This window comes from Hyperolius riggenbachi, chromosome 1 (assembly GCF_040937935.1).
Source record: "Hyperolius riggenbachi isolate aHypRig1 chromosome 1, aHypRig1.pri, whole genome shotgun sequence".
Taxonomy (NCBI): Eukaryota; Metazoa; Chordata; class Amphibia; order Anura; family Hyperoliidae; genus Hyperolius; species Hyperolius riggenbachi.
In genome coordinates this window covers 94,220,284-94,237,183 of record NC_090646.1, presented here as the reverse complement: position 1 = coordinate 94,237,183, position 16,900 = coordinate 94,220,284, and the positions used below count along the sequence as shown (strand labels likewise).

At 43.2% G+C, this 16,900-nt stretch overlaps 1 protein-coding gene across 3 annotated transcripts in view; it reads left to right on the top strand.

Annotated features, from left to right (window-relative positions):
• The window catches only part of LOC137545749 (beta-1,4-galactosyltransferase 1-like), a 36,463-nt gene extending 22,558 nt beyond the window's left edge, over positions 1-13,905 (top strand). For 2 of the 3 annotated variants that reach the window (XM_068267342.1, XM_068267333.1), the window contains exons 5-6: positions 5,787-5,909; positions 8,252-9,207. In XM_068267342.1, the coding sequence (XP_068123443.1) occupies positions 5,787-5,909; positions 8,252-8,516 (388 nt within the window). In that variant the 3' untranslated portion in view covers positions 8,517-9,207. The other variant, XM_068267351.1, reaches the window with a different exon arrangement.
• Positions 13,906-16,900: the final 2,995 nt, after the last annotated feature.

Here is a 16,900-nt window from a genome sequence, read left to right as displayed (position 1 = left end):
CAACTCTAGACATGCCAATATACTCTCAGACTGTGATTTAGACGTATAAAGGGACGAGACGTCCCAACTGACCAACCAAATTTCATCTATTGGATCAAACTTCAAAGATGATACTTTAGTAAGAAAATCAGAGGTGTCACGAATATAGGACGGTATATATATATATAAATATATAAATATATATATATATATATATATATATATATATATATATAGTATATATATATATATATATATATATATATATATATATATATATATAGTCCAGAGGGATCAGCAGCTATCACGATCCGATCGTCTGTGTGTGCACGCAACTGGGGTGGCCCAATTCCCACAAGAGCATACGAAAAAAGCAAAGAGTTGCAGCACACTTGCTCTATTTATTGAGCTTCACAAGTGATATACAGGCAAACAGTTTCGGCTGTCCCCAGCCTTCATCAATGCCAAAAGACAAATGCATCACAATCCATTTATATACCCGCCCATACAGGTTAATTAGGAGTAACATCACAAAGTGGACCACCCATTATGGGGATTAACCCTCACAGTCCAAACAGTGTTATAATCACACTTATCTGGTGCTAATAGTCCATAGGTCCACATGTACAATCTGTAATTCCAATCTTCATCCGGTCATGGTGTATACCAAGTAATATCAACATCAACATATAGTATACCTAAAGAGGGAGAGGTTACAAAAATAAATGTAGATCAAAATCTTTGTTGAGACCATTAGGGAACAAAGTTCCCAATCTATCTATCCACATAACTTCACGTTTCTTTAAAAGGAGAATACGATCTCCCCCACGCCTTTGCTTGGGTATATGGTCTATGACCATGAACTTAAGGTCACTATCCCTATGTCCCATTTGTCTCCAATGTTTAGAGACTGGCAATTCAGATGTCACAGACCTGACAGAGCTCCTATGCTGTGCAATACGATCCCTGACTTTTTGTGTGGTCTCCCCCACATAGTGGAGACCGCATGGGCAAGTTAAGAGGTACACAACATAGGAGCTCTGGCAGGTCAATTACTCCGTTTTGGGAGCTTCCACCCACCTGCTGTCTTCCGCTCGGTTGCCAGGAGCCAATTACTCCGGGTCGATAGGATCGTTTCCGATCAATCTAAGATAGCAGATAGGAGACAACAGATGGTTGATAGGCTCTCAACACGTGGGTATCCCCAAGAATTGTTACAAGAGGAGTTGGAGAAAATTGTCTCCCCTGATCAAACACTGGATTCGGGCATAGGCAAAACCAAGGGATCACGCCTACCCTTTGTGTGCCAGTACCATGGCCTTTCCAATAAAGTGCTGGCATGCATCAAAAGGCATTGGCACATCTTGGGTAGTGCGTACCCTGAGATACAGGAATTTCATTTGCCTCCCATTCCGGCCTACAGACGTAATGAAACAATAGGGAACAAGGTCGTGAGGGCCGATTGCCCACTTATAGTGAAACAATGTGAAACTTTCTTGGGACCAAAGCGCTTGGGGTCTTTCCCCTGCCTGACCTGCAGTGAATGTACCAACATGATTAAGGGTTCCACATTTTGTGGAGATTACAATATTCGACACTTTTTGACCTGCCAGAGCTCCTATGTTGTGTACCTCTTAACTTGCCCATGCGGTCTCCACTATGTGGGGGAGACCACACAAAAAGTCAGGGATCGTATTGCACAGCATAGGAGCTCTGTCAGGTCTGTGACATCTGAATTGCCAGTCTCTAAACATTGGAGACAAATGGGACATAGGGATAGTGACCTTAAGTTCATGGTCATAGACCATATACCCAAGCAAAGGCGTGGGGGAGATCGTATTCTCCTTTTAAAGAAACGTGAAGTTATGTGGATAGATAGATTGGGAACTTTGTTCCCTAATGGTCTCAACAAAGATTTTGATCTACATTTATTTTTGTAACCTCTCCCTCTTTAGGTATACTATATGTTGATGTTGATATTACTTGGTATACACCATGACCGGATGAAGATTGGAATTACAGATTGTACATGTGGACCTATGGACTATTAGCACCAGATAAGTGTGATTATAACACTGTTTGGACTGTGAGGGTTAATCCCCATAATGGGTGGTCCACTTTGTGATGTTACTCCTAATTAACCTGTATGGGCGGGTATATAAATGGATTGTGATGCATTTGTCTTTTGGCATTGATGAAGGCTGGGGACAGCCGAAACTGTTTGCCTGTATATCACTTGTGAAGCTCAATAAATAGAGCAAGTGTGCTGCAACTCTTTGCTTTTTTTTTTTTTTTTTTTATATATATATATATATATAGTATATACCAGTGGTCCCCAACCTTTTCCGGCCCGGGGACCACTTTCTGACCAATTTTTTTCTCTGGGGAACGGCGGGGGGGGGCTAGGGATCGCGGGTGTTTGCGCGACCTAGTGGACAGTGTTGTGCGCAGCGGGTTATGGGGGGGAGGGGGGCTGGGGTAGCTAGCATAGTTGCCCCAGTATGGCTAGTATGGTTACCCCAGTATAGCTAGTATAGTGCCCCAGTATAGCTAGTATAATGACCAGTATAGCTAGTATAGTCCCAGTATGGATAGATAGTGCCCCAGTATAGTGCCCAGTATGGGGGAGCTGGGAAAAAAGGGCGCATGCCGCTAGTGGACAAAAAGGGCGCCGCCATTCACTCCCATAATAAATAGCGTTTAATGGGCGCCGGGTAGGAAAAAAGGGCGCCGGAGCTAAATAAAGTTTATAAACGGCGCCAGGAGCTAAATAAAGTTTACAAACGGCGCCCGGAGCTGTTTAATGATTTATAACTGAACTTGTGGTGATTTACGTTTATAAAATGCACCCGTGCCGAATAACGTTTATGAAAATACTAAACATATTTATCTTATTTAAATAATTAAAACATTATTTAAAGTTTTATCCCTTACTGTTTGTAAAACATTATTATTCACAAAATAAAGCGATCAGTACGTAACGTAAATTGCAAAATATTTTTTTAATCCACAATTAGTAAAACATAATTATCCACATAATAAAGGGGGGTCTTAGGTTTAGGCACCAACAGGGGGGTCTTAGGTTTAGGCACCAACAGGGGGTCTTAGGTTTAGGCATTAACAGGGGGGTCTTAGGTTTAGGCACCAACAGGGGGGTCTTAGGTTTAGGCATTAACAGGGGGGTCTTAGGTTTAGGCATTAACAGGGGGGTCTTAGGTTTAGGCACCAACAGGGGGGTCTTAGGTTTAGGCACCAACAGGGGGGTCTTAGGTTTAGGCACCAAGACAGGGGTCTAGGGGTTAGGGGTAGGTACAGGGAGGGTTACTTAGGCACCAACAGGGGGGTCTTAGGTTTAGGCACCAACAGGGGGGTCTTAGGTTTAGGCACCAACAGGGGGGTCTTAGGTTTAGGCACCAACAGGGGGGTCTTAGGTTTAGGCACCAACAGGGGGGTCTTAGGTTTAGGCACCAACAGGGGGGTCTTAGGTTTAGGCACCAACAGGGGGGTCTTAGGTTTAGGCACCAACAGGGGGGTCTTAGGTTTAGGCACCAACAGGGGGGTCTTAGGTTTAGGCACCAACAGGGGGGTCTTAGGTTTAGGCACCAACAGGGGGGTCTTAGGTTTAGGCACCAACAGGGGGGTCTTAGGTTTAGGCACCAACAGGGGGGTCTTAGGTTTAGGCACCAACAGGGGGGTCTAGGGGTTAGGGGTAGGTACAGGGAGGGTTACTTAGGCACCAACAGGGGGGGTCTTAGGTTTAGGCACCAACAGGGGGGTCTTAGGTTTAGGCACCAACAGGGGAGTCTAGGGGTTAGGGATAGGTACAGGTAGGGTTCTGTGTAAGAGTAGGCTTAGGTATAGTTTTAGTAAAATTTTAGTAATAATTACTAATGTATTACAACACTTATTACGAACGTAGTTATATTTATATCATCTTTATAAACAATATTTTCAGATTTTATAATAAGAACAAACCATAAATGACGGTTATTCACAATAATATACAATTATAACAATTAAACATATATTATTGGTTTTTTTATAAACGTAATTATAAGTTTAACTTTTGAAACAGGGAAGATTAACGTTTTCACAATTTCCGATTTCATAAACATTATTTAATGATTTATAATTTTGTTAAACATTATTTGTAAACGAAATATAGCACACTATATTTATAAACCCTATTAATGATTAATTATTATTTAGAGTTTACACCCCGCGCCCTTTTTGTCCAGGCGCCCTTTTTGTACGTACGCAGTATGGGTAGGTAGTGCCCCAGTATAGCCAGTAAAGTGCCCAGTATAGCTAGTATAGTGCCCAGTATAGGTAGGTAGTGCCCAGCATAGCTAGTATAGTGCCCAGATAGCTAGTATAGTGCCCAGTATAGTGCCCAGTATAGCTAGCATAGTGCCCAGTATGGTGCCCAGTATAGCTAGTATAGTGCCCAGTATAGCTAGCATAGTGCCCAGTATAGGTAGGTAGTGCCCAGTATAGCTAGTATAGTGCCCAGATAGCTAGTATAGTGCCCAGTATAGCTAGCATAGTGCCCAGTATGGTGCCCAGTATAGCTAGTATAGTGCCCAGTATAGCTAGCATAGTGCCCAGTATAGGTAGGTAGTGCCCAGTATAGGTAGGTAGTGCCCAGTATAGCTAGTATAGTGCCCAGTATAGGTAGGTAGTGCCCCAGTATAGTGCCCAGTACAGGTAGGTAGTGCCCCAGTCTACTGCCCAGTATAGCTAGTATAGTGCCCAGTATAGCTTCCTAGTATGGGTAGGTAGTGCCCCTCCCCCCTCCGCGGCCACCGCTCCTGTTACCTTATCATCCCCCGTAGCCGCTCTCCTCAGTGGCATCTCCTATTACAGCAGCGCGCTCGGCGGCTGCTGTGATGAGCAGGAAGCGGTACAGCGGCTTCCTGTCGCGGCGATATGCATCGTTGTTACCATGGGAACCGCTGTACCGCTTCCTGCTCATCACAGCAACCGCCGAGCGCGCTGCTGTAATAGGAGATGCCACTGAGGAGAGCGGCTACAGGGGAATCTAATCGGACAAGCGGCCGCCTGCTCATGATAAGGTAACAGGAGCGGCGGCCGTGGGGAGGGGAGGAGCGAGAGGCTAGACCTGCCGCGGCCCGGTGGTTGGGGACCCCTGCCGTACGGCACACCAGGCAACATCTCGCGGCACACTAGTGTGCCGCGGAACAGCGGTTGAAAAACACTGGTATATACTATTGTATTCAGCAACGTCTCATACAGCTTTGCAATGAAATGTGAAAATGTTTACTGTATGGGTAATTAAATGTGAATATTGCACATTTAAGATCAGGGCCAGGCTGAAGCTGAGGCTGGAGAGGCGCCAGCCTCTGGGCGCAGCGTCGTGAGAGGGCAATCCTCTGCACCTCTATGTGCTCGGCTGCCGCCTGCTCTCCGCTTTCCCCACCTGTCCAATGTCGATTAGCATTTACTAATTTTGTTCATGAAGAGAGGCTCCCACATGGCAGTGCAGTATGCAGCGTGCGATTTTGAGTGGGTACATGCCTAAAAAGTGCAAGAGGGAGAGACATGGCTGTAAATAAAGTAATGCTAAGAGACAAGAAGCAGAATGCTATCTTTCAGTCTTGGCTATTTCCAGAGGAGCATGAGTGGAAAGCAGCTAGTGCATCTGCGCAAGGCTCCCAACAAGCAAATCTTCAGGTGTTCCAGCACTGGATCTAGTCACCTTTGGAATCTTTGCCTCTGTTGATGGACAACCTTGTCCTAGCACTGCTTAAAATTATGTTATCTAAAATGTTTTACATTGTTTACAGATTATATTACCCAACGGCCTTTGGAGGAATTGTGGCATTTACAAAGGATCAGTTTCTGAAAATAAATGGTTTCTCCAACAAGTTTTGGGGATGGGGAAAAGAGGATGATGAACTCTACCAAAGGTTTGTAGTTTAACATCCCTGTATGTTGCGATATGCATATGCTGTGACATCCTAATATATATATATACACAGTATATTCCTGAGATGTGTTAAAAAGGAATTGTAACCAAGAATTGAACTTCATCCCATTCAGTAGCTGACATCCCCTTTCCCACGAGACATCTTTTCCTTTTCATGAATAGAACAGCAGGGGGGGTCTGTATGGCTGAATTTTGGAACTAATAATGTTTAATAAAGCTTTTTGTATTTTTATAAATCAGACATTTTTTTTCTTTTTGATAATTCCCTGCATATGCCTCCCAACCCCCCAATTCCCTTGAATTTACGTCACAATTATGATGTCCCCCTGTACCTCATGTCCCCGTAGTACCTCTTGTGTCCTCCTCTGTCCTCCTCCTGTGTCGTCTTCTGTCCCCTTGTTCTTCTTTGTTCCCCTCTGTACCTATGTGTGGGCAGCACGGTGGTGTAGTGCTTAGTACTCTCGCCTTGCAGCACTGGGTCCCTGGTTCAAATGCCAGCCAGGGTACTATCTGCACAGAGTTTGTATGTTCTCCCCGTGTCTGTTTGGGATAACTCCGGTTTCCTCACATATCCCAAAAACACCTAAATTGGCTCAAGACTACAATATACGGTATACACTACAGATACATATGACTATGACATATGACTGAGGTGGGCAGCATAGTGCCCCCCCCCCCCCCATGGGCAGAAATAGTAATACACTGTAATACAATTGTATAGCGGCCCGATTGGTATGCAATTTTCCTGCTCTTGAAAGAAAGGTATTGGAGTGCAAATGCACCAAAAAAAAAAAGAAACAGCAGGCTGGCAATTGCAATTGGGGAAAATCAGATTGCACTAGTGGAAAAACACCACAGTGATTTACATGTTAATTGTGATACTGTAGCGATCGCCAAATCGCAAACCGTAAGTCTTCATTAAAGACAAACTCCCATGACCATTTGCACCACCGCACTTTGCCTTTACACTGTACTGAACGGGAACCCCTGCAAAAGCATCTTTAAAGCAAACCTGTGACAAAAAACAAAAAAGTTAAACATTTAGCTACCTACTAATCTCAAAATCTGATATTCTTTTAGGTAATATCTAGTAATTTGTAATTGTTAAATGTTAAGGGTTTAGTAAGTGTTAAAGCAATTGTTTAAGTGCTTAAAGAGAACCTGTACTGAGTAAAAATATTGAAAATAAACACATGAGGTAACTTCAAATGAACATTGCATAGTTACCTTGCCATCAGTTCCTCTCAGAAGCTCACCATTTTCTTCTGACAATAATCCCTTCTAGTTCTGACAATATTTTGTCAGATCTGAAATATATCAGTTGCTGTCAGTAAAATATCAGTTGCTGTCAGTTATAGCTGAGAGGAAAACTTATGTACCAGGTAATGTCCATGTTTCCCTATGGCTTAAGTGGGCGATGTTACAGTTTAACTGTGTGCTGATCAGAAAGCTGTTATGGGTAATGGCCATTTTCAAAATGGAGGACGGAAAATTCCCTTGATCACAGTGAACAAACAGGACGCGGGACAGGAGAAAGACACTGAGGAGTAGACTACATGGAAGGTAAGTATGACTTGTGTATGCTTATTTTGACTTTTAATTTTCAGTTCAGGTTTTCTTTAAAGAAAACCTGAACTGACAATTAAAAGTCAAAATAAACATACACAAGTCATACTTACCTCCTGTGTAGTCTACTCCTCAATCTCTTTTTTCTCTCCTGCGTCCTGTTTGTCCACTGTATCAATAGAATTCTTCGTCCTCCATTTTGAAAATAGCCATTACACCATAACAGCTTTTTGGTCAGCACACAGTTAAACTGTAACATCTCCCACTTGAGCCATAGGGAAGCATGGACACATCAGTTCTCCTCTCAGCTATAACTGACAGCAACTGATATATAACTGACAGCAACTGATATATTTTAGTTCTGACAAAATATTGTCAGAACTGGAAGGGATTATTGTCAGAAGAAAATGGTGAGCTTCTGAGAGGAACTGATGGCAAGGTAACTATGTAATGTTCATTTGAAGTTACCTCATGTGTTTATTTTTAATAATCTTACTCAGTACAGGTTCTCTTTAAGTAATAAGGCACAAATACTGCCTAATAAACAAGATCTAAATGTTATAACTTCCTATAATGTAAAAATCAGTATATGTACAAACTGTATGAACCACATTATGGATGTATCCTCCGTTTCATCACTTGTACTTGTTAAAAATAAAAATTTAAAGTAAAAAAAATTTAGATCCTTCAGTAGAGAGAAGCCTCGACCGATCCTCCTCTACCTGCTGCTTACTGGGGCCATTTTCTTCTTTCCAGCCGCTTCCATGTAGGTATGAGTGCAGCCGCACTGCACACACAAGTAAAGCACAAAGTCGCTCATGCATGGAGGAAAAAGCCATGCTACTCCACAGGCATGAGCCTGTCAAATATGTTTAGAGCGGCAAGGTCAAGGAGGATCGGGGACTACCCAGAGGTTTCCCAATACTCTGATAAGTATTTCATTTCATTTCTTTTTTCCCTTCAGTTGCCCTTCAACTTTGCTGCCGTGGTTCTCCACTGGTCCATTGACCTGGACCAATGAGAATCCTACCTGGCAAGGATTCTCAGTAGTCAGATCAGTAAATTAAGGTTTTGAAGTTTGTATAACCAAAACTGTGGAATTGTAATTTATTGTAAATATATTTTCATGCTATTCGTAAGTTATGGTTAGCACAAATTTGCAAAAATAAGTTCACAATACGATATATTTTTGTTTAGTATTTTTGCAGAGCATTTTGTCATCCATGTCCCTTAGGCCTCGTCCACACTCATTTGTATTCACGTATGTCATGCAGAATTGTGATGTCACATTCATCACACATATAATATATTTGCATATTTCAACAGCGTCACATTTGAACTTTTTCAGGGCCGGTTCTAACTACAGTGGGGCCCTGGGGCAAAAGTAACTTAAGGTGCCCCCCTGACAACCACCCTTGCATCCAAATCCCAGCCAGGGCCCCTGTGCCGTCTGCCAGGCTCGATCCAATGCCCCCCTCCCCATTACACACTATCATTAGGTGTCTATCATATATGTTCCGTAAAAACATTTTTGGGGTTTCCATTTTTCACCTCTTCCTTCTCCTATTTGGAGTGTACATACAGCATCCCCACTCTCTTGGGGGGCCCCATAGGCTCTAGGGCCCTGGGGCAATTGCCCCCTTTGCCTCTATGGAAGCGCCGGCCCTGCCTTTTTTCCATGCGTTTTGCAATTTATGTTTTTTCATGTTTCCCCTTAGGGTTATTGCGGCTGGAATGAAAGTAGAACGTCCTGATCCAAGTATTTCAAAATCAAAAAATCTTCTTCACGAGAGAGATGTGGGCAATGAAGTCAACCCAAAAAGGTATTTGGGAATGCAATAAGAATCTCCACTAAGGACTTGTTTTGTCCACACAGCAAAATCAATCACAGTAATATTGGAATGCACCTGAAAATTCAATCCATAGCAAACCTACAGTATTAATTATTTCATATGTGCTAGAAGATTTCTATCACTGAGCATTAGGGATGAGATTAAATGCCTTGACGGTTTTCATGGAAAAATGTATCACATTTCCAATCTTTCCACAAATTTTCACAGAAATCATTTTGCAAATTACAGTGCAGTGTGGGTTGCGGGGGGGGGATGGAGAGGTCAGTGTGGATTGCAGGGGGGGATGGGGAGGTCAGTGTGGGTTGCAGGGGGGATGGGGAGGTCAGTGTGGGTTGCAGCGGGGGATGGAGAGGTCAGTGTGGGTTGCAGGGGGGGGGGGTGGAGAGGTCAGTGTGGGTTGCAGGGGGGATGGAGAGATCAGTGTGGGTTGCAGGGGGGATGGAGAGGTCAGTGTGGGTGCTGGTGGAAGGAGCTTCCTCTCCACTGCAAAGTGTCCAGAGTGCACTGGGAGGCGGAGCTTACTGTGGTGGTGGGCGTGACATACTGCATATGTGGGCGTGGCTTATTTTCCCTGATGCCTCCTTGGGAGCTGTGAGATTAGCAGCGGACTCCCTCCACCACCACCAGGAGCCGGAAGTCTGAGCAGCAGCTTTCCCCTCTTCTCTCATGCAGAGCAGTGGAGTTTCTCACGTTACGTGAGATTCTGATACTCCCTGCTCAGCAGTGCCACCTGGAGCTCTTCCTCCCTGGCCAGAACTAAAGATTAATTGTCGGGCTGGCCAGAGAGTGTTCATGCGCCAGCAGCAAACAGGCTGAGAAAATAGGCCCCTCTCGCCTGCCTGCTGCTGCATCTGCAAACTTGCAATAAAGGACTGTGTGAGTGTGTGTGTGTGTTTGGGGGGGGGGGGGAGGGGGGGGCACAGCGAGTATTCTGTTTTAAAGTTTCTGTATATATAACTTTCTGTAATATAAAGAAGTTGCCTGCTGCCAGGGTGGGGCCCCCTAGTGGCTTGGGCACCATAGCCGTTGCTATGAATGCTATAGCTATCCCTACACCACTGCAATCTATGCTTTATTTGGGTAATATTGTTATCCCAAAACTATTCTTTTTTTTATAGTCATGTTATGGGGGAAAATTAGGTATAAATGCAGAAAAAAAAACATCTTTTAATTTGTCACCCTACCTAATTTACACATGACACGTCCCCTAATTATAAAATACATAAAAATGAATTGTTTGGCCCTTCCCGTTAAAACGATACCCGATATGCCATATTTTATTTCTAGTTGAGCATGTGGTGGACTGTTATCCCCAGGCTGCGCGTTTGTGGCGATGGGACGCATTCGCTAGGGCGATAGTTCGGGGGCCATAGTGCTGTACAGATGCAACACTAGGCAATGGCAAAGCGATTCATCTGTTGAGCATTGGGGGGCCCCAAACTTTTGCCCTAGCGATCGCATTCGATTGCTACAGGCGGCAGTGGTTAATAGTTTATAAATAGGTAAAGGTATTGTAGGGAATAGTAATGGGTTAGTAGGCTAGGCTGGGGTTAAAAATTAACTAGGGATTTAAAAAAAAAACTATTTTTATTTTACTGAGACTATGTCACTCTAAAACATTTTTTTTTAAAACTTTTCAAACTTCAAACTTTTTTTTTCTAACTTTATTGAATGATATGGTGGAAAATAGGTGTACTGCTTAAAGTTTACCCAAGGTGACATGTGACATGATGAGATAGACATGGGTATGTACAGTGCCTAGCACACAAATAACTATGCTGTGTTCCTTTTTTTCTTTCTCTGCCTGAAAGAGTTAAATATCAGGCATGTAAGTGGCTGACTCAGTCTTGACTCAGACAGGAAGTGACTACAGTGTGAACGTCACTGATAAGAAATTACAACTATAAAACACTTTCCTAGCAGAAATTGGCTTCCCAGAGCAGGAAAGAGATAAAAAGGGTCAATAGTTCATAGATTTTAGTTCTAGCATACATCAATGAATGTGTCATTGAGCAAAAACAATAAAACAGTTAAAACTTAAAAAGTAGATTTAGGCTGCTTTCACAGTGGGACGTTACAGGCGCACGTTAGAGCAGCCTGTAACGCAGCCCACAGCACAGTAATGAAAAATCAATGGGGCTGTTCACAGTGCCCACGTTGCATTACATTGTAACGCTGCGTCACAAGACAACGTACTGCATGCAGTACTTTAGCCGCGTTAGACTGCTTGCAAATGCTCAGTAATGTTGTGGAGGAGCGAGAGCGGCCAGGCACATGGTTAATTAATATGCACTGCACGTTGTGACGTGCAGTGTTTACTTCCTGGAGCGGCCACTCTGTGCGGCGATTGGCCGGCGGGACCACGTGATGCCGCATGCGCACAAGAGTACGCATCACGGACGCCAGAGTGAGCTGCACAACGCGGCTCACTCTGACGTCCAGATCCAGCACCACCAGGCGTTGCGTTAGGGGGACGTTATGCGACCTTAACGCCCCCTCTAACGCAACGTCCTGGTGTGAAATTAGTCTTAAACATAAAACTGTGGAATATCTTAAAAAGTAATTTTTAGGAGAAGGAAGATAGATACAATTGTTTATTTCATTAGTTTATTTTCACCTCGGGTGTCCTTTAAGGGCTCTGCCTCTGACACAGGAAACCAGGGTTCAAATCTTGGCTTTTCCTTTTCAGTAAGCCAGCAACTATTCAAGGAGGAGACCTTGGGCAAGACTCCCTTACACTGCTACGGCCTGTAGAGCACACCCTAGCGGCTGGAGCTCTAGTGCTTTGAGTCCGCCAGGAAAAAAGTGCAATATAAATGTTCTGTTTCTTTTTTTTTCTTATCTTGTCTTTTCACATCTTATCAAAAATACCTTTAAAGCCACCAACAAGCAAGAAAATCCTCAGACTAATTCTGACAGTACTTTTTCACTTACGCTTTGGTACTTTTTCAATTGCAGAGTGCTGAAAAGTAATTTCAAAAAGAGAAAAATTAGGAGAAAAAGTGAATAGGATCGGGCCCATTATGGTAAAAGTTGTTGCTACTTGACTGGCACCTGGTCATCTCTTTGCCCCAACTCTTTTGCAGAAAGTGTGATACTTTCAAGAGGAAGTGGTGCAGCAAAATGTGCTGATTATTAGGCTGCTTTTACACTCGGTGAGGTGCAGTGAGATTGCTCCACAGCCAAAAAGTCACACTCTCTGTTACAGCTACGGTGCAACCAAATAAAAAAATATCAGTGAGGCATTTTGTTCATTGAAAGCATTCCTCACTTCTGTAATATACACGCAAGTTGCACAATAACACACTGTATGCCCCGCCACACCATAATAGGCCTATAGGGCTATCACTGCTCCCGAGAATCGATGCAGCGTTTTCAGTAAGCAGCAAGGCAGTAAGTACAAGGCTCCCTGCACACTGGAAATCTGATTAGCGATTCCGATTTGCGATTCTGATTTACGATTCAGATTTTCCCTGGATGCTATCAAAACGACGAAAAATCTGAATCGCAGATTAAAAATCACAAAATTGTGTCCAAATCGGAATCGCATGTAGTGTGCAAGAGGCCTAAAAGGAGCCTAAATGACCCTTATTATAATGGTATCTGCATTTAGCCAATTTCTCACCACTAAAGATGTTGCAATAATCTGGAGAAATGGGAAAATAAAATGTGTGGGTTTGTCTACCATAGCACATTTTGTTTTGGAACTAGAATGGCTGAAGACTGAAAAATAATGATTTGTTCATGTTTTTCCTTTCTATTACCTTTAAAACACATATAAAATGAAATAATTTTTAGCAAAAAGTACCACCCAAAGAAAGCCTAATTTGTGTCAAAAAACCCAATGTATAGATCATTTTGGTGTGATAAGTAGCGATAAAGTTATTGACAAATGAATGGAAGGAACATGATGTGTGAAAACTGCTATGGTTTCTAAGGGAAATAACCTGTGGTGGGTAAATAGTTAATAAATGTTCTTTTTTTCTCTCTCTACTTTTCTTTATTTCAACCAGTTCTTCTCTGGTAGGTAAAGCTGGAGAGCAAATGAAGAGAGATGGGCTGAATTCACTGAACTACACAATCATCAGCATTATGAAACACAGGCTTTATACCAAAATAACAGTTGATATTGGGCTGCCATAGGAGATTGTTCACTGAAAGGAAGTGGCTTGCTATTGCTAACATTGGATATACGTGGTCTTGTTGTTCCTGCACTTTGTAAAAGAGAATATCAGAGGATTGTCTTTTTTTAGACATAGCGTCTAGCAACTCTGCATAGCTGCCAGAGCGACTTGGAACATTCATGCTACAAGTTTCCCTCCACGCTCCAGGTACCTGCTAGAAGGTCAAGTAAGACGGAGTGTGGAGGTAACAGATTACGAGCCTGTAAGTTTGGATGAAGACTTGTGAGTGCTGCTTTACAGCGTAATACTACAACACAGACGGTGTCCAGTCTGACACATAAAGGCTAGCGCAGCTGCCAGCAGGCATGGTGGCATAAGACACACTTTTATTCAATGTATAAAATAATTTAAAATAAATAAATAAATAAACCAAGTACAGTACAGTGATATTTTATTATAATTCTACCATCAATCACTTTTCCATTGATGTTATTTATTGCATGACATACCATACTATTTCCATTTTGTTTTATATTCATAATTACATCCTTTTGTGGTTTATACACAACACATAAATAAAGTTTGGTATGTACGGATAAGTTACATACAGTTTATTCAGGTTATATATATTGTGACAAACTATCACACACTATACAACGCTAGGTAAAGCAACCTCAACCTTTTCTTTTTTTAGCTGTTTTTTTATACAGTTTTATTAGTTTGGGCACCTCTTTCCCTCTTGTGTTACCCACCCTCCTTTGGGAGGGGTGTTCTATTTTGGTTAGGTGTTCTCCCACCCTACAACCTACCTTCCTAAAGGTGCCCATACACTCGTCAGATTGGCAGCAGATAGATAAGAAATGCATCTGATGCGTTTTTAGAGCATTTTTTACCAGGATAGAATTCCAATAGATTTCAGTTTGAAATCTATTGAAATTCGATCTGATGGCATTTTTTTGCCATCAGATTTCCATTAAGGCCAATGCAAACTGATAAGCAATCTCATCAGATCGACCTAAATTTTTCACCCTGCCAGTTCGATAGAAATCCATCTAAATCGGCCATCGATCGGTCGATTGGCCAACCGATTTGCGATCGATCGATCGGGATCGATCGGTCCGCCAGAAAATCGGCTGAGTGTATGGGCCCCTTAAGAGTGTCGACCACGTCCAGTGCCCCTGGACACCCGAGTGGAGTCGGGCTTGTTGATCTCCACCTGCCTTTAGTGGTTGGTTGCCCACCTGCAATCCTCCATTTGTGAATACCACTATGTACCTAAAACATCCGACTATATCTATTGACCTGTCCCCAGATGTGCATGCTCTAACAATATGCCAATCAGATGTAAATGGACTCTTTAAAAAACAAAACACCAGGAAAGCAATGGGACCAGACGCTGTGTCTGCGAAATGCTTAAATCTCTGTGCCGACCAATTAGCGCCTGTATTTACAGACATATTCAAAGCATCTCTAGAACTCTCAATTGTTCCTGCCTGTTTTAAATGCGCAACTATTGTACCAATTCAAAAAAAAACAAAACCTACATGTTTAAATGATTACAGGCCGGTTGCCCTGACATCACTGGTCATGAAAGCATTTGAAAAACTGATAATGACTTATCTGAAATCCATCACAGATCCCCTGCTGGACTCTTTGCAATTTGCCTACAGACCTAACAGATCCACAGACGATGCCGTGAACATGTGTATGCATTATGTACTACAGCATTTAGATAACCCAGGAACCTACACCAGGATTTTATTTATAGATTTCATTTATAGATTTATAGATTTCAGCTCTGCATTTAATACCATAATTCCATCACTGCTGCACAGCAAGCTCTCCCAGCTACACATACCTGAATCCCTCTGCAAATGGATAACCGACTTCTTAACCGACAGAAGACAGCGTGTTAGACTTGGTAAACTCACATCAAGCTCTCTGACAGTCAGTACTGGTGCACCCCAGGGCTGTGTGCTTTCCCCACTGCTGTACTCACTTTACACCAATGACTGCATCTCCACAGATCCATCTGGTAAGGTTCTGAAGTTTGTAGACGACACAACAGTTGTTGGTCTCATTCAAAACGGGGATGAGTCTGCATACAGGCATGTGGTGGGACAGCTTTCCTCCTGGTGCAGCAGCAACAACTTAGAACTAAATGCTCTCAAAACCATGGAGATGATAATAGACTTTAGGAGATCTCCCCCCCAGCACCTCCCCTTAACCATAAATGGATCCACAATAACCCAAGTAGAGTCATTCAAGTTTCTTGGGTCCACGATCTCAAACGACTTAAAATGGGACAACAACACCGCCACTGTTGTCAAGAAAGCACAACAGAGAATGTACCATCTGCGGCAGCTGAAAAAGTTTGGCCTACCTCAAAAGCTAATGGTGCAGTTCTACACTGCAATCATCGAATCCACCATAACATCATCCATGACTGTATGGTTCGGCTCCTGCTCAGCATTAGTGTTGGGCGAACATCTAGATGTTCGGGTTCGGGCCGAACAGGCCGAACATGGCCGCGATGTTCGGGTGTTCGACCCGAACTCCGAACATAATGGAAGTCAATGGGGACCCGAACTTTTGTGCTTTGTAAAGCCTCCTTACATGCTACATACCCCAAATTTACAGGGTATGTGCACCTTGGGAGTGGGTACAAGAGGAAAAAAAAATTAGCAAAAAGAGCTTATAGTTTTTGAGAAAATCGATTTTAAAGTTTCAAAGGGAAAACTGTCTTTTAAATGCGGGAAATGTCTGTTTTCTTTGCACAGGTAACATGCTTTTTGTCGGCATGCAGTCATAAATGTAATACATATAAGAGGTTCCAGGAAAAAGGACCGGTAACGCTAACCCAGCAGCAGCACACGTGATGGAACAGGAGGAGGGTGGCGCAGGAGGAGAAGGCCACGCTTTGTGAGACACAACAACCCAGGCCTTGCATGAGGACAAGAAGCGTGCGGATAGCATGCTTTGTACCGCCATGCAGTCATAAATTTAATAAAGATAAGTGGTTCAATAAACAGGGACCACGCGGCAACGCTAACCCAGCAGCAGCAGACGTGATGGAACAGGAGGAGGCGCAGGAGGAGAAGGCCACGCTTTGTGAGACACAACAACCCAGGCCTTGCATGAGGACAAGAAGCGTGCGGATAGCATGCTTTGTACCGCCATGCAGTCATAAATTTAATAAAGATAAGTGGTTCAATAAACAGGGACCACGCGGCAACGCTAACCCAGCAGCAGCAGACGTGATGGAACAGGAGGAGGCGCAGGAGGAGAAGGCCACGCTTTGTGAGACACAACAACCCAGGCCTTGCATGAGGACAAGAAGGGTGCAGATAGCATGCTTTGTACCGCCATGCAGTCATAAATGTAATAAAGATAAGTGGTTCAATAAACAGGGACCACGCGGCAACGCT